At 40.6% G+C, this 25,622-nt stretch overlaps 1 protein-coding gene across 27 annotated transcripts in view; it reads right to left on the bottom strand.

Annotated features, from left to right (window-relative positions):
* The window catches only part of SVIL (supervillin), a 278,042-nt gene that overhangs the window by 71,736 nt on the left and 180,684 nt on the right, over positions 1 to 25,622 (bottom strand). For 23 of the 27 annotated variants that reach the window (XM_064284985.1, XM_064284978.1, XM_064284980.1 and 20 more), the window contains 6 exons: positions 10,520 to 10,600; positions 6,120 to 6,154; positions 5,273 to 5,334; positions 4,819 to 4,958; positions 1,349 to 1,592; positions 316 to 892 (listed from right to left, as the gene is read on the bottom strand). In XM_064284985.1, coding sequence (XP_064141055.1) covers positions 316 to 892; positions 1,349 to 1,592; positions 4,819 to 4,958; positions 5,273 to 5,334; positions 6,120 to 6,154; positions 10,520 to 10,600 — 1,139 coding nt within the window. Of the gene's footprint in view, positions 1 to 315; positions 893 to 1,348; positions 1,593 to 3,169; positions 3,266 to 4,818; positions 4,959 to 5,272; positions 5,335 to 6,119; positions 6,155 to 6,877; positions 7,049 to 7,404; positions 8,305 to 10,519; positions 10,601 to 25,622 lie in introns of all 27 variants that reach the window. The other 4 variants (XM_064284994.1, XM_064284996.1, XM_064284995.1 and 1 more) reach the window with 2 other exon arrangements.

Raw genomic sequence — 25,622 nt, 5'->3', positions numbered from 1 at the left:
TTATAAAAGGGGCCAACAGAACTGGCAGCTCCCAGGCTGGTATGTGAGTGAACGTGATCAAAACACTTATCAAGATGTAGAAAGAGCTTCAAGTATTTTTACTGCTGAAAATTAATTAATTCACTGAAGAAGTCAAGTTAAAGAGGAAAGAAGTCTCAAGGAGCAATTGATTCACACTGGACTTTTAATCAGTAATGGCTGTAAACTGCCTTTGCAATTTAGTTGGAAACAATCACAAGCATATACAATAAAGCAAGCAGAAACAGGAAACCGAAATTGGTTTCTAAAACTCTAGGTAGCTGTGATTTACTTTACCTCTTAGAGAAAACTTGCTTTTCCTGACATTCTCCATCTCCACCTTCTCCTCAAAGGGTTGTCTGTCTTTCAAGTCCTGGTTCCCGTGCGCAGGGCTTTTAGCAGTGGAAAATTCCTTCAGCTCATCACAAAGATGGGCTATGGGAGGACTCGCTAGCTCCATGCTTCCTTTTCTTGGGACAACATATTTAGGTTCTTTATAGCTGTCTCCTTCCCTGACTCTATTAAGAATGTGGTAGGACGGTTCTGCTTCCTCAAAGGATTCATACTTTCTAGCCCAACTGTTTCCACTGGTTAAGACTCGCTTGCTTTCTGTCTCTCCAAATTCTCTCAATGTTTTTCTGCTCCCGCTATCCACTTCCGAAGGCTGCCACGCTTGTGATTTCAGAATGCCTCTAACTGGAGAGTCTGAATTTTCTACTGAAGAAGGCAACTTATAGTCGGTGGCACCTGTATTGTCATCAATAGATGGCTTTGCCCGAAGATCCCCTGCATACATTGGCGTGACAGTAGGTGCCACAGTGGATACAGATGTGTTAACAGTGGGTGCAAAAGGAATGAGCTTTCCACTTTGAACCTGTGGGGACACAGTTAAGAAGCACAAAGATGATTTAAGAATACTGTCTACCTCATCCTGGTTTATGGACGGACAGACTGAAATACGACATTTGGTACAGTTCAGATGCTCATCTTATGGGAAGCCCTTGCTGGACACAGTTATATACTGCATCTCATTAGAAAAACATCTTCTGGGTGAAAAGGAAGTTGTGCATACTCTTGTCCTTTCCAAAATGAACTCACTCCAGATGATTTCAGCAAGCAAATTCATGAAAACCAGAACAGAGAAGCGTACTTGGCATGATAATTTTCCATAGGAATTCAGTTATTACCAAATCCACTACAGGTAACACAGTTTACAGGTCACACAGCTTACAGGTAGATCACCTTAGTTCTGTCACTAACCTAGGAGTGACACTCTGCTCCTATATTTGAAGAACACACAAAAACTGGAATCAGATGACAGCGTACCCACCTGTTCCACCTCTCCGAGCGTGACGGGCTGCGTCTGGTAGCGAGCATTCATTCTCCTCTGTCGCACGTCTATTCTGTTCCGGGTAGAAATAGCTTTGGACACAGGCTGGGACAGTTTGTTAAACAAGGCCAACTTCTCTGCGAGGCTGAGAGTGGAAGAATCAGGTTCACCTTGTTCAGTAGAATCTTTGACCTCATTTGCCTGGTCCCTAGCTAACGCCTTTTGGTGAGCAGATGCCTGTAATCTGAAAGTCATAAAAAGTCAGTAGCACAGAAAGAACCAAGCCAGAGCCCACTACTAACTTTATATGTTAATACTTTGTTAAAAGTGTCACAGCGATAACTTTGAAAAGGGCTTATTTCTCCTTTCATAAATGTAGGACAGGTATATGCAGTTGTTAAGCATTAAACAAGACAGTCAGCAGCGGAGTAGACTTGGAGCACTAGCACTATCAACTCCACAGAGAGGAGATTTTTAACTCTGAATTATTTCTGAAAAATGGGTTTTCTATTTAAGGAATTGAAGTATACTTGAATATAGCTTATCTTATTTAGAGAGAGAAGTTGTATTGTTAGGCTAAAAGGAGTCCTAAGGCATTACCCATGGCATATCTAGGCACTACATGTATGTTTCAGAAGATGGTCTCCTCATTTGAAGTAATTAGGAAAGAACAGTCATTCTGTCAACAACATGATCTACAACACAGGGTTTTGATTTTCATTTGCTAAACACGAGTGGCTTATTAAAAAAAAAAAATTCTTTCACTCTTATATCTAGCATTTTCTCTCATAGGTTTCTCTGAGTTTTCTGAAATGTACTTAAGTTGGAAATCCTAGTAACTTGAAAACTGAATAAAATTTCAGGTGATTACAAATTCCTCCAGCTACAGGAGAGGGCTTCTAGTCTACATGTCATTCAGAATCACGAAAGGGGTTTTCAAGACAATACGCCATCTGCCTGGGCAAATCCAACTCTCAAATTCAGTAAGAAGCGTATTCTGCCTGGGTGCCAATTGGTGATCACTTTGCAAGTTGTCCCAGACAAAAGAGCAGTATCTCGGCTCCAGGTGTACTGTGAGGAGGGTAATAAAAGCAACCGGAGCTTCAAAGTCTGTCTTGAGGTGCTGCAAACTGGGAGGGTAATGTTAACCTACTTCCCAAAGAGGTCCTTGCTCTGGGTGACACTAGCTGTATTTCTGCACTGTCATTTTGCTTCTTTCCATTTCATTTTTAGCCTTTGTATATTAGTCCTCAACAGTAAAATGAAGGGGATACTTACATGCTTTATGGACATAATTTTAGAACACCATAATTTAAAGCATAATAATAAAACATGCACTAAGTTCAGACACTATAAATTATTTTCCCAATCCTGAAACAACTGCACTGTCTCTCTATAAATCAGAAACACATAGGATTGTTTTTAGCATATATTTTTTGTCTACGCATGTTTTAAAAATTCTGGTGTTACTGGAATTAATTTCAATATTCATGCTAACTCCGGATTTGTCTGCTAATCAGTATTAAGTGCTAGGATCACAGATGAAGAATGAGATGGTTTAGGGATGACCATCATTATGAGAAACAGACACAAAACAAATGAATCAGTGAGTTAGTATGATCCCAGTTCCAGTATGTAATGTGAGCACAGACTGAAAGTGTTCTCATGCAGGTCGACATAAAGTTGTCAGTACCTTACACTACGACAAAAGCAAATGCCACACATGCCCGGAACCACTCATGGCACTGAGTTTGTCAAACAAACGAAAGGCTGTCCAGCAGCTTTGCACTCGGTGCACATGCGGCTATTTCTGTCCAGTACCTGGCAGGCTGCACAGTGCTGTTAGCTAGAGCAGGGCTAGGAAGTCTGGCCCTTACAGGCTGGGTGGCCACAGAACACGACGTAGGGACAGGCTCACTTTAAAAGCAAGGGCCAAAGAAGGAACATTCGTAGGGAGAGAGAAGAAAAGGAGCATTAAGGAAAGTGCTGTCAATTCAGAAAAGCTAAATCAAATACTTAAACCAAATTATTTGCCAAGTGCTTTTGAAAAAAAATCACAGTACAACTTGAAAAGCCATTACAAACTTAAGAAATAAGAGACAGAGGTGCCCAAAGTAAACAGAATAGAATAGGTTTTTCAGCCTGGCAAAGATTTGCTCTATCTTTAGTACAAGTGTCCTGGTTTGGAAAAATAATAAACAAACAAAAACTAATATTAACCATCGGCAAATAAGAATATTGTGCCCATGTTTACAATGTTGTTCTCAAATTTTTTTCTTAAATCAGTGTTCTCATATAATAAAGACATCAAAGTGGATTCATTGAGCCTTTTAAGGTGATGGTTTTTGCTTATGTTTACTGTTTTGTTCCCTTGACTAGTTGCTTCTTATTTTACAACAGCCACACGCAGATGTTTTTTAAAAACAATCTGCCTTGCTAAGAACTCTCAGTGAGTACAAGAACTTACTTATCCACAAATACACCAAGTTCAGGAATAACTGGAGATGTAGGTGTTGCTCTAACAGCGGGTTCACAGATGTGAACTTTGACACAGACACCTCTTGGGTTGCCAGTGTCTTGAATGAGATGGACTTCGCTTTTCTCAGGCAAGGTGGGTGTGTTTTGTGTGCATCCAGGGGAGCATGAAAACAATATGTTAAAAGCTCATAAAAGTTTTCACTTGATTGAAACGACGACCTCCGAAGGAATTATATAATTTGGAAAATTATCGAACTTCCAATTAAATTTTTATTGCTGATTATTTAAAAACCAATAAAAAGATCTATTCTCTTTGAGATATGCATATGGAAATATTTACAGATGAAATGATATGACGTCTGGGGTCTGCTGGAAATACTGCAGGAAGAAAAGGGGAAGGCAGTGGCAATAGAAGTAGAACAAGATTGGCCAGGAGTCAATTCCTGTTGAAACTGGGTGAGGAGCGCATGGGGGGGTCATTATATCAATCTGTCTACTTTTATGTTTTAAATTTTCCACTGTAAAAGGAATAAGCAAAATGCACAGGCAAAAAAAAAAAAGAAGTAGAATTAACTCTTCGTGTTTTTCTAGGTGGTGGTAGCTGCTGTTAAGTCATCCTCTGACTCATGGCAACCCCATGTGTTACAGAGAAGAACTGCTCCAGAGAGTTTTCTTGGCTGCAATCTTTAGGAAAGCAGTTAGCCAGGCCTTTCTTTCATGGAGCTGCTGGGTGAGTTTGAACTGCCAACCTTTAGTTTAACAGCAGATTGCAAACTGCTTACGCCACCCAGGCTCCACAGGAGATAAAACAGGTAATGAATCCAATTAAAAGTTTAGAAAGGCAGCAGCAAGGAAAATCACTAAGTCCCAGCCTCCCTGTGGCTTCCAAGTAAACCATTTCTCTGTCATCTTGTTTTTTATTTAAAAACCCTTCAATCTTCGTTTAAAAGGAGAAATCCCAGCCAAGGCCAAGACAGCCCAGGGAGACTCACGTGGCTGCGATGACCACCTCCTCGGTGGTAATGGGCTGGGTGTGGGACCTGTCCTGCAGACGGCGTAGCCTTTGTTCCACTGCCAGGTTTCTCGAGCGTCGTTTAGGAACGTTTTTTTCATCAAATGATTTTTCCATTTCCTAAGAGCAGACACATCACGGAATCCCTATAAATCCGAGGAAAGGCCACAGCAACATGTCTCTACCCTATCTTCCTACAGGACCTATGGGGGGGATGTCGCTGAGACCTATGGGGGGTATGTACTTCTCGGAAGTGCACGCTTGAGCTAGGTATCAAAACCAGTGAACGAGCAGGAAAAGGACGATAATGGGGCAGACCGAGGACAATCTCAGAGTGCCCTAAAGTGCCCAGAGGTGCACAAAGCAGGATGGGGAAGCAGGGGCTCCCAGGACTATGGGTCCCAATTCTGATTAAACACTTTGGGGTACTTTACCCTGAAAAGCAGCCTCTTGGCAGCAACACTCAGCTTGGCTCGTTCATCTACCTTTTCTTCATCTGCAAAATGCCACAAAACAAAAACTGCACACCATTAGAAAACTTAAGTAAAACCTCTGAGAATTTTCTCAAGGCTGGCCTGGAAATTGTTTGAATACAAGAAGAGGTGTACTAAAACTAACAACTGGCATGGTTTCCCCTTTGGGCAGAGCTTATTGTTTCTGCTCCGTGAATAGGTGCTGATTTCCACTGAATTAAAACCAAACCCTGCCTGGGGAAGAAATTTTCTACTATAATATTTGATTAATAAAGATTGAAGAAGAGATTTTACAGCAAAAATTTCTCAATATATACCCATTGACAAAGAGTCGATTCCAGCTCATAGCAACCCTATAGGACAGAGTGGAACTGCCCCACTGGGTTTCCAAGGCTGTAATCTTTACGAAAGCAGATTGCCACATCTTTCTCCTGTGGAGTGGCTGGTGGGTTCGAACCGCTGACCTTTTGGTTGTTAGCTGAGTGCTTAACCACTGCACCACCAGGGCTCCTTCATACACCATGCACTCCTCTTTATTGTTACACAGCAGCAGGAACAAGAAAAACCTGCTGTGGGCCAGCTCTCTCTGTTTTAACACTGCTCAACCATGACTCCCTAACTCTCAAAAATAACGGTTAGCTGAAAATCTCAGCTTGGTTTTACTGTACTCATTGAAGAAAAACCTGCAGAAAAATGAAGAATTTACATGTTCCATGACTGTATTTTCTCAAAAAGTCAAACTCCTATTATTTAAGTCTAATCTGGGTGGGATGATAAAGAAGGAGAAGAAAAATGAAAATATACTTGCCATCAGCAGTTGGCATTTCTGAATTTGAAGTAGATCTAGGAAAGACATTAGCACATAATAGAAATAATAAATTAGCTGGTGTGAGTAGAAGAAGATCCAAATAAAACAATGTATATAAAGTAAAAATGAAAAATGGAACAACACTCTCTTAAAGAATACCATCCTGGTAGCTATTCTAGTTGTGAAGACACATTCCCAGCGATTACTGACGCAGCGCAAAGTATGTATACACAATCTCAGCCAAATGTATAACTCGTGGACAAAACAAAACAAGGTCAAGTACAACTTATAAGCAGGACTGATGATAATTTCTTAGACAAACCTTATCAGTTCTATGTAATAAAAAAAAATTTTTTTAAATGTAATAGCATATGATAATTTCAATATAAAACCTCAAATACAATAAATCGGCAGACATTGGTAAAATGAATATAAAATTCCTTAGTTATTTTCCTTGTAAAATCTGGTGAGTACTCAATTTGGATTCTAATTTAGCAAGGGCATTAGAATATTGGAAACATTAAGGAAAATCACGTCTTAAACCATTATAATCAATGCCTTTTCACACCACCTGAATGCAAATTAAAACTGTGTATTGTGATACCGGTGTAAAGGTCAACATTCCTTAAAAATACCTTTAAATCAGCCAAATAAATATGGAATCACCAAGAACCTATATACACAGCACCAGGACTACCACTGCGGTAAAAATCCCGTATCGTTCCTAGACCTGCGGAACTACACAGACACGTGCCTACCTATCCGACTCCTTTCGTTCTGCTGAGGTTATAGGTTGAGTTCTAAATCTCTCAGAAGTCTTTCTACTTTCACCAGGAGAAAAATAGCGTCTTGGTTTCCGGGACACTCTCTCCCGTTCCATACCGGTGGGCGAGCTAACTCCTTCAGTTGACCTCTCAACCCGTGAATGGCTTTTAGAATCATGGGGTGGAGAGTATACAAAAGGGAAAGAGGAAGACAGAGAGAGAGAATAAAGCAAAGATTTATGCATCTCAGTGAGTGACGACACAGGTGCTAACTCCCTCCGCATGCCTCTACCATGCACAAAAGGAGGTGGAGCATTCCAGCCGCCCCAGACTCTATCACCCCATTAGTAGGCAGAAGCAAAATGGTAGTTTTTGAGCCATTTCCTCGTATTGTTTGCCCTGCATACTTGTGAGCTAAGCTAACAGGGATTAATGCAGGACACGACACACGCTGAGAAGTGAATAATTCTGCCAAGGACGTGCAAGTGACACATCGGAAATACGTGTGAAACATCACCTACAGTTCAGGTCTCTTGCTGGCACTGGCGGACTCCAGAAACACACTTCGGAGCTGGGCAACGGAGACCTTGGTGTCCACCATGCCAACCTCCACATAGGGCCCTTCAGCTTTGGAACTCTGTGGCTCCAGCTCTCGCTTGAAAACGGGGTCCTTGCACTTCGAGGCCTGGAGCTGAGGGGGGCCAGTGTAATCAGAGAGTGAGCGGGTGAGGACCTTGCGCCTCTTTGTAGAGACTTCCTTTTTGTGACCTGCCAGACTGGCATCTTGAGACGCAGGCTCACGCTGAACATACAAAACCATTTCACTCCTGCCCTTTCTCTCAGTGGGCTGGTGCTGACCTTTAGGTGGGTGTGACAGACATTCTTGCTCCTTCTGATGCTCCACGGTGACTGTGTTAACAGTAGGCTTACCAAAATCCTCATTTCCAGAGGGGTCTTCTTCTTGGCTTCTCACAAGCCCACGATCCTCCAAAGTCAAAAGTGTCTTCCTGCTTTTCTCAAGAGCTTCGGTTAAGAGCACATCTTCTTCTGTTTTTGATTCATAAATATGGAGAACTGGGGTATCCCCTCCCTCATCTTCTAAAACCTTTGAGGTGGAAGGTTTCATTACATGCTGGGTAGCTGATTCCACCCAGCTACACTCAGAGACATTTTCTGGGTTTTCTGTGGTTGCCAGCTTGGCAGTGTGAATGGAATCTGCTGGTTGAACATAGCCATGGATTGGCTGACGGGCTGAGCTGGATGTCTTGGTCAGGACCCTATCGAAAGCTGAGTTTTCTGACTGAAAGGACAGGTAATGCACGGGCCCTGGCTGGTGTCTCCTCTGAGTTAATGACTCTGAGGCAAGTTCAGGGCTGCTTCGAGCACTCTCCTCTTTCACCAATTTCTCTCTAACTTTTACTCTTTAAGAAAGAAAAAGGGTTTAAATTGTAAAGTGCAGTAATTGCCCAACGGGAAGAAAGCATGCATGATCACAGATAACCAAGGAATGGAAAGCAACCCAAAGACAGAACAACTTTTCAAAAAATACTTTTGGTGTTTAATGTCAGCAACCCACTGCTTAAACCAGATGAGTTATTTTGAGTTGAGTTTTCAAATTTGCCTAAGTATGCCAGTGTGGGGCAGATGCTACCCTGGGGGAGAATAAGTCCCTTTTCACTACATACCCAGAAGCCAGGGAAAAATTCTTTAACATGCACCCCCAGTGTGCATCAGGGCAGACTGAGGCTGGTGCTGGGAACCACTAAGCTTTCAGTCAGGTACAGGCCCAGTATGGACAGTGGGGAGTTTCGAGGCATACATACATACACCTACTAACCAAAACGTTGTAATGTCAGTGTCTCCTGGAAATGTAAGCGCATTTGTGACTACTTATACTTTTTACTGAGCTCAAGATACTATAAACAATCATCTTCTTTTGAAGCACTCAACTAAACATTCACAAGCTTTTTCATGCTATGCATACAAAATGCATTCATTCATAAGACATTTGACCAATTTGGATATCTTTACTACTAACAATTGTAGTACCAAGAAGAATGTCAGAAAAAGATAGTTGTTGAAAGAACTAACGAGCTGAACATTTCCACCTCTCTAACTGCTGTTATGTTTTTTTTCTAGGTAGAACTGCTGTAATGTTCTTAGTTAAAAACCGATCTAGAAAGAAATTACTCTGGCTGTTTCTAAAGCTATTTCAATATCTGAAAGGAAAACAAAAACCCATTTCAAAGCAACAGACCTTTTTCCATTACTGCAGAAGCAAAGCAGCCAAGAGGACTGGCTGTGGAGACCTACGAGATATCCCTTCAAATTCTGGCTCATTCAGTTATAGCTATGTGGCCTTGGGCAACTCAGTTGCCCTTCTTAAACCTCAGTTGCTTTATCTTTTAAATGGCAATATGGTGACATATGTAACTAACGTGAAGCTTGCAAAGCACTTGGCTTAGTGCTTGGCAAGGAGTAAACATTTAACAGTGTCAGCTAGTCCTTATTTTTACTTCTTGAAATGTCATGCAGTAAAAAAGGAGAAACCATTCAAACTGGGAATGGATTACTGATTGGGGGTAATCTTTTTAAAAGTCAAGAATACTTTGGGAGTAGGGAAGGTAATTTCTTGGGGAATGTAAAACCATTAAGATTAGTCAGCAAAAATAATTATTGCTGAAATACACTTCATGGAAGAGAATATCTTCTTTCATGACAAGTGTACCCTGATAAATTTGATTAAAAAAACTCCTATTACATGTTTTTCAACATAAGATGCAAGGTAGCTATGCTTACTTCATTTAAGAAAAGTCAAACTCACATATAAAAAGCAGTTATCATGAATAATTCAGGGGCAAAAAAGCATTCTGAGTTGTTTTTCCTAGAGATTAGCTAGTGTTGGAGGTTTTCATACTTAAAACCTTTGCTAATCAAAAGAAGACTGAAATGTGGTTCAAATTCTCCTGTGGAATGTGAGCTTCTAATCAAAGACAATCTGAATTTTGTCCTCAGCTGAGAACAAAGTGACTGTTAGAAACTCAATATATGGGTGCTTTGTCCTTCCAATGACTTATTCATTCTTACTCCTTCCGCCTCTCCCTGCCCCCAACCTTAAAAATGAAATGATAGGATTTTTTGTCTGGTTTCAAAACCACGCACCCTAAATTTCACTGTTGAAAATGAGCTGCTGGCCTAAAGAGGAGGAGAAATGAAAACAAGGTTGGGGGTGCTGGGAGGAGGGAGATACAGAGAAGATGGGACCCTGGCTGGTTAGTCTGATTCAAGGGAAACAGGAAGTACCCGTTAGTTTTTTCCTACTGCCCCCAGCTGGCCAATTCTATATGAGTGGGTGAGAAAAGGGAAAAGTAAGAGGTGTAGTAAAAAGATTATCAGAAAGAGGAAAAGGAGGAGGAAGGGGAGATACTGTTGGCAGAAATTAGGGCAATGGAGGAGAAAAGCCAATGATTAGCAAGTAACTTCTGGCAGCCCCCTTCTGAACACAGGATTTTCAAACGCCATTAAAGAGAGCAAGAGACGAGTTAGTGCTAACTGGTGTGGAATAGCCAGGCAAATCAAAGGGGAAGTTGAAGCGTTCACTCCACAGAAGGCACAGACTTTTAACTTGAGATATACCTGGAGGGCCAGTTGATAAGTGAAGGTGTGTCCCCTTCGGAATCTTTCTGGAGAAACCACTCATGTTTGGGTTTCCCTGTACTACCATGTACAAAAAACAAAATTCAGGTAATTTCCTTTTAAAATGTCAACATATACACAGACTTTATTATAAGTACCTAATGGCTGATTTTTGTTAAATAAAGAACACTTCTGGCTTTTGAAAATGTATAAGCACATATTGCATGGGGTTTATATTCATTTGAGGGAATTCCCGGAACCTCTTGGCTCTGTTCATTACTAAAATTGAGACAGAAATAAATATATAGAAAATCACCATATAGAATATTTTACAAGTAATTTGAAGCACTAGAAAGGAATCTGTTAGTCACATTCTGCTCACAAATATCAGACATTTCTCTTGCTAAGAAGTTGGATTAAAAATATAAGGCAACTTAACTTCCATAGGTTTTGTTAAAGCACATAGGTAAATAGCCAAATATCAAAATAATGCCCATGAAAAATGATATTATATATAAATAAAGGAAACAAATAAGAAGAAATTCTGTAAGATCTCAGCTTTAGTTTGTTGTTGTTGTTAGTTGCTGTCAAGTCAATTGCAACTTATGGCAACTCCAGGTGTGCAGAGTAGAACTACTCCATAGGGTTTTCAAGGCTATGACCTTTCAGAAGCAGATCGCCAGGCCTGTCTTCCAAGGTGTCTTCGAACCACCCACCCTTCAGCTATTAGTTGAGTGCTTAACAATTTGCGTCATCCAATTACTACTATACTCTTCCCCTGAATATCTATTACTGAATAACACAACCAACACAATAGTTACTAATATCAATTCAGGTCCATTTGGTAAATGTTTACTGAGTTCTTCCCATGTGTCAAACACTCTGAGAAGTAACAACGGTGAATCAGGCATTATCCTGGCCATTAAAAAGCTTACATTCTAGTAGGCAAGATAATAAATGATTTACACATTCGCTCTTCAACACACAACTGAATATGATGCAAGGTAGACTATGACAAAGTAACGATGCCAGGCTGAAAATATTTTAAGAGAAAAGCACAGGCAAGGAACACCTAGTGGTAACTATGTAAAACAAGTCACAGGAGATACACTCAACTACTGACTTGTATCCTCTTATAACGAAGAAAGAAAAAAAAAATGGAAATTCTACATGCCTGTTAAAATGTTTGCCAGCTCAAAAACCTTATGAACCTACTTGCAAGAGTTCTTCAGTACAAGGCTAGAAGCACATTTTAGCTCAAAGCAATTTCCAAAAAACAAAATAATAATGATGATGAAATTAATTTTCTAAAATCATTTTAGTTCCAGCTGATGACAAGAGCATTTAACATTTTTTTTTATTGTATATCTCACTATAACCACTGAGATCTGTCAAATTCTAGGCTTGGAATTATCTGTTCCCCGAGTCTTTCCATACCCTAACCTACCAACACACCTCACTATCCCCAGCATTACAGCAATTTAGCCACCCCACACACAAAATTAATATTATGTAAAGCCATTTTATTGCCAACTATAAAGTGTCTAATTTTTCAACATTTATTTAAACACATTAATCATTTAGCTTATTGCCTGCAGCTAAGAGAGTAGTCCATGCAACTAACATAGTATACAGGGAATATACAGCCAGCAAAGGACACTTGCTTTAGGAAACCGTCAACTTAATATAACTCACGTGCCTACTTCACATTGTTATTTTAAAGCCCAAATACTCTTTGTACATTTGGGTACTCTGTAAACTATAAAGTACTATACAACTTTTTGAAGATGACCTTCATTGCCAAGAATAAAATTTAGCTTTATCACCAAAAATTATTAGGGGCTGGATTAAGCAGATGTTGAGTCAGCTTAGGTACAGTGAAAATCATGTAGACACAGGGAGCTTGCTGCATTCCGTATTCATTACAACTCTACAACATCTATTAGCTATGTGACTAGCCAGCAAACAAAGGACTACCACCAAAGTAGTGAATGCTCAGATTTTGTCATTTCATATATAATAAATTAAGATGGAAGTACAAAGAAACAAACATATGTGAAGGCATCATGCCTGGACCATGGTAAGCCCTTCAAAATGGTGGTCCCCTTCTTCCCTTTCTTCTTCATAGACAACACGGTAGTGCAAACTGCCAGGAGGGTTGAGTTTGTCTTAACTAAATGTAAAGCAGGAGTGATTTAAAACAGTGTTTCTCAAAGTAAGGTATTCAGGATCCTTGAGTTTGGCTGACCAACGCATATATTCGGTTTTGTGATTTTCAGCCATTAGAGAGAGAAAGGGAATGGATAGTGGTAACAGCTGCACAACATGATGAATGTAATTAATGCCACTGAGTTGTAGATGTAAAAAATACCGAAATGGCAAATGTTTTGATAGATAAAGTCACCACAAGTATATAAATATATTTGTGTGTATATATACACACACACATGTATATACACACATACACGCATACACACAAATATACATACACGTATACACAAATACACACACACACACACACACACATAAATATATATCTACAACATAAAAAGAGAGAAAGAAAGGAAAGGGGATTTAATTAAACACTGACTTATGTTCACAAGTCTGCCCTAGGCACTTCATATCGTCTTTATTGGAGAATGTGGTCATTCTTGGTCTTTATTCTACTAATCTACCAACGGCATCTGATACAGAGGCTCACCCCCTTCACCGGCCTTCTTACCCACAGCTCCTTCTCAGCCTTCTTTGCTGATTGTCCTCCCCATCTCTACCTCTCAATCTTAGAGTGTTACAAGGCTCTGTCTCCTAACCTCCTCTCTTTTCCATCAAGAATCACAGCCTCCATGATCTCACTCATTTCTCAGCTCTATGCTGATGGTCTCCCAACGTCTACCTCTAGCCAGATCTCCCCTTGGGCCCTAAAGTCCTGCATTCAACTTGACATTTCCATTTGGATATATGATATCTTAAATTCAACATGCCCAAAACAGAGCTCTTGATTTCCCTCCAAAGCCAACTCATACTGGTGTCACCCCTCTTTCAGTAAATGGCAACTCTATGCTTTGAGTTGCCCTGGCCAAACAACTGAGACTCACCTTTGTTTCCTGTTTCTCTCAAACCCACATCCAAGTCACCAGCAAATTCTACTGGTTTCCTTTAAAATACGGAGAGAATCTTACCACTTTTCACTTCCTCTGCTATCATCCCAGTCCGAGCCACCACCACCTCTCACCTAGATTTCTGAGATGATCTCCTAAGGATTCTTCCTGTTTTCATCCTTACCCACCTATAGCTTATTGTCAGCTTAGCAGTCAGAGGAATTATTTTATAATGTAAAGGAGATTGTGTCTCTTTTTGAAACCCTCATATGGTTCCACATATCATTTAGGGTATAATCCAAAACCTGCATGATGGGCTACAAGGCCCTCCCTAATGTGCCTATCCCTCATCCACACGTCTCACTGACTTAGTCCCTATTACCCTCCCCCTTCTCCATCTATGCTCCTGCCCCACTGGTGACTGAGAGCCTCATCAAACACTCCAGGCATGGCATCCACTCAGGCCCTTTGCTGTTGCTATTTCTGTCTGAGCCACTCTATCCCAATAGTTGCATGGTTTGCTGGCTCAATTTATGTAGGTCTCTGCTCAAATAACATCTCTTCAGAAGGACCTGCTCTTATGGATTGGATGGTGTCCGCCCAAAATATGTGTTGGGATCCTAAGCCCTTTACCTGTGCATATAATTGTATTTGGAAAGAGAATTTCTTTGTTATGTGAATCATGGTGTAGGGTGTGTCCTAAACCTAATCACTTGAGTTATAAAAAGAGGAGGTTAGACACAAACAGGCGAAGACAGAAGGCAGATGCCACGTGAAGATCTCCAAGAACCAAGGAACGCCCAGGACTATGTATGGGGAAGGAATCCACATGACCAAGACCCTGATTTAGACTTTCATCATCCAGAACTGTGAGGAAATAAATTTCTTCTCTTTATAGCCACCCTATGGTGGTATTCCTGTTACAGCAGCACTAGGAGACTAAGCGACCTTCCTAACCATCTCAGATAAAACAGCAATTCTTTATTTTTCTCTCTCTAGTTGAATTGCTTGAATTTTCTTATTAACAATTACCATGCCTATCAAGTTACGTATTTAGTTTTGTTCTTTTGCTCTTCACAGAATTATACAGGCTTCATGAGAGAAAAGACTTTGTTTGCTGTTGTCTCATCAGGACTCAAAACAGTATGTGGCAAATTGTAGGTCTCAATAAATATTTGCAGAATGGATGAATTATTGAATAATAATCTCCACAATGACTTCATGAGGTATTCTTATCCCCATTTTATAGATGATGAAAGTGAGGCACAAAGAAGTATATTTTAACTGCCCAAGTTATACAGCTGGTTAATGAAAGGACCAGGCTTGGGCTAAGTGCTATGGGACTCCCAAGGCCACATCTTCTGTTCCTCCAGAATTATAGGCTTCTAAATTCCAGAAAGTGATTGCCTCCCCAGCTTGAATGTGTAATGATATGGCTGGGAAGCTACTGTTCATGTGCTTTGGGTGAATCAAGGAAGACATCAAAGGCTTCCTGATCAGGCCCACACCCCTGACCAGATGCTGGTCTCTCTCTGGTGCCTATCCCACCTCCAGCACAGACTCACCAATTACCTGTAGATCCTGTAAAACCTTCTTCCTCTACTGCCGCAAATGTACAACATAAAATCAAACGAGTGAGGCAGCAAACAGTAATCTGGATAAGAGGGCACTGTTAGGGGAGCAGAAGCATGCTGGGGCCCAGAGTTGGCAAGCTGGGTGAAACCTTGTCTCTACTCCACCAAGGGAACTGATACTGGAAAACAAGTTTAGGAATCAAAGTTTTGGAAATCAGAAAATTCATGGAAGAAATAAACTGAGAACAGGTTATTCTGGATTGTTACACGGGAGGAATTATAAATACTCTGAGGACCAAGGGAATATTTCAGTTGGACTAATCTCTAGGCTGCCCCTCCTCTTCCTTTGCCCAACAGAATGATAATACAACACGACACCCAACTCATGAAACCTAAGTCTTACTTTCACTGGTACTTTGTAGGCTCAGCATCACAAGAGCTAAAATATCTACGGTTCGTCAATAAATATTCATGTGTTGGCAATGACACATGGGAAAATAATTTTAGCTTGCATACCTGATTTCCTTGTGTGCTGAGTATTCATTAGGAAATGGGAAATTAAAAACCAACCCTGTATAAACTACCTTATAAATTTAAATTGTAACCACTTAAGATGGATTTTTTTTTTTTTTTTGGAGGATGTTACCAATAGTTAACACTAACATTTCTCCCATGATTTTAAGTCATTTCACCAAATTCCTGTGTGACTTTCTTATGTGATAAAAACAAAATACTCAAGGAATTTGGTTTTACGAAGTAAAAAAAATCTAAAACTATGGCAGAGATGAAAGGATGCTAGGGGCTGGTGGTGGTGCAGGAGCTTGACCATGAAGAAAGGGGCACGAGGGGAGCTTTTGGGCTGACGGAGCTGCTCCATCTCTTGAGTGTGGTGGTAGTTCCATGACTTTATATATTTGTCAAAATTTACAGAACTTGCACTGAAAGGGCAAATTTTATTTTATGCAACGTATACCTCAATAAAAATAGTATATTAAAAAAACAAAAACGCTTAAGCCCTCTAAAAACTGTAATCCAGCCAGCTTTCATAATCAACCTACGGAACAGTCACAGTTAAGGGATTTACACAAGTGTTTAGTCCATTTAATTGGGTTTTTACATTAGGATACCTTTTTTCCTCCTTTAAAAGTGAAGAAAAATATTAAAAATAAATAAAATGTAGACCACAGAGTCAAAAAACCTATTTGGGGTCTTATTTCTTTCTTTACTTCCTCTTTTTCCTACAAAGGCCCAAATATCCTGAGAATAGCCCAAAGTGGTCCATCTCCAAGCGTTTACACTGGCACAGAAGCCCAAGTCTTCCTTTTGAAGAGCTGGAAGCTGATTAAAAGCAGGCTTTGGCTCCCTTCAAAATGGTGACTCAGAGTACAGAACTGACCTGGCTAATTCACCCCAAAACTATGGGGCAAAATGGAAGTTTTTGGACTGAGTTTTCCACCTCAGAGTACAGCCTGATTATAATAATGACGGGTGGCTAAGAAATGCCAAAACTCAGGCTAAAAAAATATATCGTCTTATAAAGTTCAAAATTTATTTCTGGGTCCCAGGGGGCATTAGTTTTGGAGAGGTACTGGGTGCTGGGTTTAGTATAAGACCAAGTAAGTTTTCTAAAATTTGAACACAAAGAGAATGACATTTGAGTAGTGGCAATTATACCTTGGGTTCTTTTTGTCCTTATTTCTTTAAATCTTGCATGGATGCAGTTATTTTATTTAGTGATGAAAAATTAAGGCTTGGTTTAAAAAAAAATTAAGAGTGGGAGAGATCTGCTTTGTATAACATAGTGAGTTGAGTACATCGTACTGTCAGGCTATCTAAGCTAAACTAAAAACCCAAACACACCCACTGCTGTTGTGTTGACATTGACTCATGGCAACTCCATGTGTTACAAAGAGTTTCTTCATAGTGTTTTCTTGGCTGTAATCTTCACGGAAATAGACTGCCAGGCTTTTCTTCCATCCCTTCATTGGGTGGGCTTGAACCATTAACCTTTAGGTTAGCAGTCAAGCACAAACTGCTTGTGCCACCCAGGACTTTAAGCGAGGTCCTAGCAAATAGAATCAAGAGTGAATGTTGGTGGACAGAGACACAAGAAATGATGGTGATGTTTTATATTCTGATTAGAGTAAAGGTTATAAATTTACCCAAACATACCAACCTGCATCCTTAATATCTGTGCATTTTGATGTAAACTGTATCTCAATAAAAAAAATATCACTGTTGAATTACAGAGTGAGGACTTACTGAGTAATGAAAATGTAGAAATGCAGAGTCTTCTGGGGACAGAAGCAGGATAGATATGTGAGATAATCAATTTCTTCCTGTCTCCCTCGGAGCTAATCTCAGTACTGAATGCCTCAATGCTGTAACTTCACCCAAGGAAGGGAGGTGGTAGAAGCTATGTGTAGGCAGAGAGAGTTGTCTGAGAAAACTGCTGGCATCTTGAGGACAGTGCTGCACTAGGCCTTCCTAGTTTCGGGTTCCCAGATGAACTGGATTTCCATGTCTCCTGCTTTGATTCTAACCACCCCTCCCAGAATAAAGTGATCCAGGGACTCAAGTGCCTTAAGTCATGAGATGAGCCTGGAATCAGCATTTCAGGTCTGGAGACTTGAGTTCACAAGGCCTGACAGCAGGCAATCTTTTTTTTTTTTTTTTGCTCTCTTATCAGGATTCCCACTCACAGTTTAATAATATTGATGAGAACATTCATTTAAGACCATATATAAGAATTCTAATCTCAGACAAAGTAGAAAGAGCCTTGTAGTATAAACGAGTGCTTCTCAAAGTGTGTTCTACTAACTGGTATTACTGGTCCATGATTAGGTTTAAAAACAAACAAACAAAAAAAAACTTGCAACAATATCATTGAGCCTGCTGTTTAGTTCCCCTGACATTTTTTTTTTTCCCCATAGCATGACTTTCTTGATGAAGGAAAGCAGTGTATGATTACATGCAGGCGCAAGACCCTTCCAGGTGGTGGACCGATAAATAGTTTGCAGACTAGTTATTTCAAGCAGCTCTGCTGCAGTTTGGTGGCACGTCAATATGTGCTAAATGCAGGGCAGTAGTGGGGAAAAAGATAAGAAAATGACTAAAACAGGTATCTACCCTCTCCTTAAGGCTTCTACGAAAGGAATGCTATTGTGGAGATCATCCTTACCAATCTCACAGATTGTTAAAATAGCAAATTAGTGGCACTATGTCTGGGGGAATCCTGACAAAATCTTCTAAAATTTTCTTCTGGGTATGTTAGTCTTGTTCTAGAGTGTTGGACATTTGAATATCTTTTTTTCCTAAGACAGAAGATACAGGTGAAACTGCATTTGTGAGACAGTTCATTCGGTTCATGGTCTCTTTCTCCCTTTTGGCAGAATCACTGGGAAAAGGAAGCCAGACTGATAACATTAGGGCTCCCTATGCCAAGCCATCCTTCAGCTTCAGCTTTCTAACAGCTCTGAAAAAAAATGACAATCTGATAATGTGAACAACAGATTGGTTTGAGAATCTAAGTACCAGAGAATACGCACAAGACTCCAAAAATGATTCCAGTTTCTAATATGGCAGGGAGAAGTTTATAAACACTTGGAAGATCAAAAAGCAGGGCAGATGGGAAGGTAGACTCTCCTTTGGATATGACCTCATTAGTCAAGAGCTCTATTAGAATGTGATACCCAGATGTAATCTGACCACTGTAGAACACGGGTGGACCACTGCCTACCGGAGATATTGACAGTTCACTTTCATTAATGTACCCCAAGATTGGACTAACCTTTTTGGCAGTCATGTAATGAATTTGTTGTCAACTAAAACTCCTAGGTCTGTTTCCCATGGAACTATTGTTAAATCAGGTTTCCCCAATCCTGAACGTGTATACTGATTTTTTTTTCCTCTAAGTACAGGACTTTATTAAGTTTCATCTTGTTACTTTCCATCCATTGTTCCAAGTACATGTGCTCTCTTGTTTACATGCTTCCGTTCTCTTTTCTCTTTCTCTCTTTCCGTTTCTCTCATTTTTTTCTCTCCTTCCTCCTCTCTTTATTTCTGTCGTCAAACTAATTTACAATCCCTCTTTGGGAAATCTGATCACTCTATCATCTATATCTTCTAGATTATCTAATGAAATGCCAAATAGGACCAGGTTAATGACAAAGCCCAACTTGGAATTAGAAACTTCACTATCTCATGCTTGAGTAATGGCAACCATCACTTAATTGGCCTCCCTGATGGTAATCAATCTCCTTCAGGCCAATCCTCCACACTCTTCCAGAGCACTCTTTCTAAATTTCTAAAATACATAATCAATCATCCTTGGTTGAAATCCTGCAGTCACTTCCCATTGTCCACAAGACAAAAGTCAAAGGCCTTGTTGTGTCATCTAACGTGCTCCATGACTCAGCTCCTACATGGCTCTCCAGCATCATTGCAGCTTCTTCTCCCAAATTTTCACTAGGCGTCTACACCTTTTTGCCTGGACAGTCTTTCCCTCCATGTCTAGCAAACTCACCATATCCTTAAGGACTCTGTTCAACTATGCTCACTTCTCCAAGGAGAAAGAATATCCCATCCATGGCACTTCCATAGTACCCAATGTTGGCCTCTAGAACCATATTTACTTTGTTATGTTGTAGTTATTTCTCACACTTTTTGAAAAATGATGTGTCTGGCTAGTAGCACAGTGCCTGACACAGAAAGCTCAAAATATTTTTTTGAATGATTAGCCAAACTACTTGAAATTAACCTATAAATCAATACCTAGGAGGTATGGATAGATGCTTACTGAGTTTGAATCCTCCTAGACTACAAGTTTTCATTCTGTTTATGAGGACAAGTCTTTTTGAATACCTATGTAAATCCAGGTAAGCTATTTCTATATACCCTTGACCTGCTTTCATAAAATCTCTAACCTCCAAAGGGTAAAAACAACAAACTCTTTTTTCCACTGTGATAAAAAATAGTATTGACATAAATAACACAAGCAGGGTGTAGTGGAAAGAACTCTGACTGGAATTCAGAAAACTTGAATGAATGGATGGATGATGGATGAATGATTCTGTCAAAGTTGCTATATGGTCTTGATCAAGTTACCTCATTTCTCGATTCTTCCATATTTTTTTCCCTAGGTTTGTTTTCCATAAACTGCTGTTAAATCAGATTCCCCCAATCCTGAACTTGTATCCTGATTTTTTCAGTATGTTGAACTAAATAATTTTGGACTCAATAACCACCAGGGTTACTTCTGGTTCTAAAAGTCTAAGATTCCTTAGCATAGAGAATCTATTTTTGGGGTCTCGGGGTGAGCCAACTCCCCATAGGGCAGAGGTTGCCGTAACTCAGCTAGGAGAGGACTATAAGGTTACTGGGGACCAGAACCGTGAGGTGATAACCTCAGGTGTAACAGAACTGTTTCTGATGTGGAAACTGGCTGGCAGGAAATTATACTACCAAGAAATAAGAAAATACCCTAAGTTCTAACAGAGACCAGGACTCGCTCTCGGTTTTTATCCATAAGTATATAATGATATGGTTTAACTCCCTCCTATCCTTAAGTGTCAACAGACTAAAAGGTGCTTCCTGCTATCACTGTGAAGTTGAATCCAGCATAGTAAAATTACTTTCCCTATGTGGGTAACCAGCTCTAATTATATAACTGCTTCTAATTATAAACCATTATGATTCAGCTTAAGAAGAACAGCTATTAGTGTCTGCTTCTCTTATGGAAATTAACAGCTGATTTGCTAATAGTTGCTTGTTTGGAAAAGCTACTAATAACTGTTTAGTATGTACATGCGGCCATATGAATGTGCCAGGGCATGTGCACGCAGACAAAATTTTGCATATAAATTCTGGTTCAACTCAATACAGGGGAGGTCAGCTCAACTGGACTGGGCCAAAAGCAAAGAAATTTCCTGAATAAACCAAATGCTTCGAAGCTCAGTGGAGCAAGGGCGGGGGTTTGGGGACTATGGCTTCAGGGGACATCTAAGTCAATTGGCATAATAAAATCTATTAAGAAAACATTCTGCATCCCACTTTGAAGTGTGGCATCTGGGGTCTTAAATGCTAACAAGCAACCATCTAAGATGCATCAATTGGTCTCAACCCACCTGGATCAAAGGAGAATGAAGACCACCAAGGTCACAAAGTAATTATGAGCCCAAGAGACAGAAAGGGCCACATGAACTAGAGACTTACATCATCCTGAGACCAGAAGAACTAGATGGTGCCCAGCCACAACCGATGACTGCCCTAACAGGGAGCACAACAGAGAACCCCTGAGGGAGCAGGAGAACAGTGGGATGCAGACACCAAATTCTCATAAAAAGACCAGACATAATGGTCTGACTGAGACTAGAAGAATCCCGGTGGTCATGGTCCCCAAACCTTCTGTTGGCCCAGGACAGGAACCATTCCAGAAGACAACTCATCAGACATGGATTGGTCTGGACAATGGGTTGGAGAAAGATGCTGATGAGGAGTGAGCTACTTGTATCAGGTGGACACTTGAGACTATGTTGGCATCTCCTGTCTAGACGGGAGATGGGAGGGTAGAGGGGGCTAGAAACTGGCAAAACGGTCACAAAAGGAGTGACTGGAACGAGGGAGCTGGCTAACTCATTAGGGAGAGAGTAAGTGGGAGTATGTAGTAAGGTGTTTATAAGTTTGTATGTGAGAGAGTAACTTGATTTGTAAACTTTCACTTAAAGCACAAAAAAATTATTTAAAAAAAATTTGGTTCATATTTGAACTTTTTGGACATTGTAGCTAGTATTTTGGGTGATATACTGATATTTAATTCAATTAACAGAAATTGGAACTTGCCAGTGAGCACAGAACAAAATTAAAAATGGAAACAAGTTAACCATATACTAATAGCCAAAAGCAAGTAGACAGGGTAGAGAGAGCTCATGTTTGGGGGTATAGGGAATGGATGGTGAAAACTATTCCATTTCAATACTAGAAAAAATCTATGACGAGTACCTGGAGTCTCCAGAAAATGGATCCTCAGAGATCTATTTTTTCCATGATGGGCTACCCTGACAACTGGAGTATGGGTAGAGAACCTTTCTACCATCACAGACAGGAGGTGAGACATGAATGCTGGAAATAAAGATGTGGTTACACTCTCTCAGCATGACTCTCTTACAGACATCTATGCCAGTGCATGTGTCATGGATTGAACCGTGTCCCCCCAAAATATGTGTCAACTTGGTTAGGCCATGACTCCCAGTATTGTGTGGTTGTCCTCCATTCTGTGATTGATGTAATTTTCCTGTGTGTTGTAAATCCTAATCTCTGCCTGTATGAGGCAATGTTAGATTATGGTAAAGAGGATTAGGGTGGGATGTAACACTCTTACTCAGGTCACATCCCTGAACCAACGTAAAGAGAGTTTCCTTGGGGTGTGGCCTGCATCACCTTTTATCTTACAAGAGATAAAAGGAAAGGGAAGCAAGCAGAGAGCTGAGGACCTCATACCACCAAGAAAGCAGCATAGGAAGCAGAGTGCATTCTTTGGACCCGGGGTTCCTGTGCAGAGAAGCTCTTAGAGCACGGGAAGATTGATGAAAGAGACTTTCCTACAGAGCTAACAGAGACAGAAAGCCTTCCCCTGGAGTTGGTGCCCCAAATTTAGACATCTAGCCTACCAGACTGTGAGAGAATGAATTCCTGTTTGCTAAAGCCATCCACTTGTGGTGTTTCTATTACAGCAGCACTAGATAACTAAGATAGCATGTAACAAGACAGTTAACAAGTAAAGTATATAAGTTTGAGGCCCTGGAGACAGTATGCAGACCCAAATCTCTCATAAAGAGATGAACAAATGCAATTACAAATAAACTATAATAGCTGCAGCATAAGCTCCTTTCCTTCTCAGTGGTTGGCTCTGCATGTCATGGTGTTGTGGAAGAGGTTTATTCCGGAGGGTGCCCAGGTCTACCTTCCTGAGCTAATACTCTATGATACCCAGCTCCGGTGCCCCTGTGAAGTCTTGCCAAAACCATTGTTTGCTGAAGACAACTCTCCCTGGGTCATATTTCAGCATCAGCTGTGCATGAAGCCTCTATAATCACTGTTGGCCACTACTGATATATTTTGATATGTCAGAGAAGGTGTGGTAAGCCACTATGGTAATAAAGATAAAATAACGAACAAGTGTTTTCTATAGTGGACCACCACAAGAGAATTACATGCTAAGTTCCATTTCATTCTCTTATTTGGTAGTCACAGAGTTCACTGAAAATAGGTAGTTTCAGGAAAATAACAGGTGTAATTCTCTAGGTAGTGAGTTTCTTGACACAGAGGTAACAAATACGGTGTACTTACTTTTTTTTTTTTAAATAAAAGAGATGCATAAAATGGCATAGTCAAGAGCTTTGGATTTAGAATTTCTAGCAAGATCTCAGATTAAAAAACAAAAATGTGAATGATACATAGGCCCCAAATCTCTATGAACCTTAACATAAAATTTAGAGGTCAAATTATGAAAGAATATAGCACCTCTCCAAAACAAACTATTTCTGAAATTCCAAACCCATGGGGCTTGACAGGGTTGGGGAAGCAGTGTTTGTGTGTTGGGGGGGGGGTGGGGGTGGGTTCCTTATTATGCTCTCTTTTAGGCTGGGTTCTCTAGAGAAGCAAAACCAGTGAAGCATATACATGTATACAGAAAGAGAGAGAGACAGAGAGAAGGAGACAGAGAAGCTGGGGGGGGGGGGCGGTGGGGAGGGAGACAGAAAGCGAGAGAGAGAGAGAGATTTATCTCAAGGAAATGGCTCACGTGGTTGTAGAGGCTGGTGTCAGGCTTCTCCTGACTCATGTAGCTATAGGGGCTGACAAACCCAAGGTTGGCAGGCAATATGGCAGGCCACTGGCTCAAGTCCCAAGAACTGGATGTCAGATGATGACGAGCTGGATACAGTAGCCAGAGCAAGCAAGAGAGCTTTGCCAGAACATCCATATATATATTGGATGCAGGCCACACCCCTGATGAAACTTCCCTTACAACTCAATGGCTGATTACATCAGATCACACCATGGAGGATAACTACATCATTACATAATTGCCACACCACTGAGAATCATGGCTGAGCCAAGTTGACATATAACCTCAACCATCACAATCCACCCCTTGTCAACTTGGCACCTGTACACATCTCCTTAAACCATTCCGAACCTCTAAATAAAGACAATTATAAAGTCATCCTTGTGCCTAACATGATACAACTAATACACATACAACTGAAAAGGCATTAGCCCCTTTTATATTTTATATTGTATAAATGAGGAAAACAAAAGTATTTGATGGGCACATACAAGGAAGAAATACTCATAACAATTACAGCCCTAGTTTCTGCAATTAGTCACGCAGTTGTAATTAGTGTTCAGAACTATTTTTTTTTTTTAACACCCATTCCATATTTCCTTTATCCTCAGCAAGCACCTACGCTGGTTGTAGTTCTTTGCCTAGGGGTGGGAGGGTGACCCAAATCTTATTCCTGAAGGGCCTGGGACACTAGTACTCCTGTTGGAATTGGGTTGCGGTAGTTTTCCATTGACTTTAATCACAGGTCATGGTAGTATTAAGAGACTCCCTAAGGGATCTCCTGTATTCCAGACATATTCTTCATTATCACCATTAAGCAACACCAATCCAATTTCTCCTTGGTAGTCAGGATCAAAGATACCTGCTAATATGCCAACTCCCTTCTTTGCCTGTTGATACAGAGGCATGAGGAGCCCAAAATGGCTGGGTGGCATTCTTAACTTCCAGTGCAATGGAATCCATGTTGTGTCTCCAGGTGGGAGCATTCCTCCCTTTGGAACTAAAACCTCTAGATCCGCAGAGCATAGTGTTGTGGGGACAGGAAGCAAACATTTTGCAAATGGGTCACTAGGGGTAATAATAATTGCTGCCACTACTATTTCCACCGCTTGATTTCTAGAACTATGAATCCTGGCTATGCGAGAACCTGCACAATATATTGGACACTGGTTGAGGCAATAAATAGCCTCCTGGAGAATACTGCCCCTATCCTGCAAAGTATTGCCACCTAGCTCGCATAGTAATCGTGTCTTTATAAGGCTATTCCATCTTTCTATCAAGCCAGATGCTTCAGGATGAAGAGAACATGGTAAGAAGAGTGAATTCCACGAGCATGGGCCCATTGCTGTACTTCGTTTGCTATGAAGTGAGTACCTTGATCTGAGGCAATGCTGTGTGGGATTAATGACAATGAACGAGACATTCTGTGAGTCCATGGATGGTAGTTTAGGCAGAAGCAATGCGTGCAGAGAAGGCAAATCCATATCCAGAGTAAGTCACTATCTCAGTAAGAACAAAATGATGCCCATTCCATGATGGAAGTGGTCCAATGTAATCAAGCTGCCACCAGGTTGCTGGCTGATCGT

This window comes from Loxodonta africana, chromosome 4, assembly GCF_030014295.1.
Source record: "Loxodonta africana isolate mLoxAfr1 chromosome 4, mLoxAfr1.hap2, whole genome shotgun sequence".
NCBI classification, from domain to species: Eukaryota; Metazoa; Chordata; class Mammalia; order Proboscidea; family Elephantidae; genus Loxodonta; species Loxodonta africana.
The sequence above is the reverse complement of the archived record's forward strand: the minus strand, read 5'-3'. Positions and strand labels throughout refer to the sequence as shown.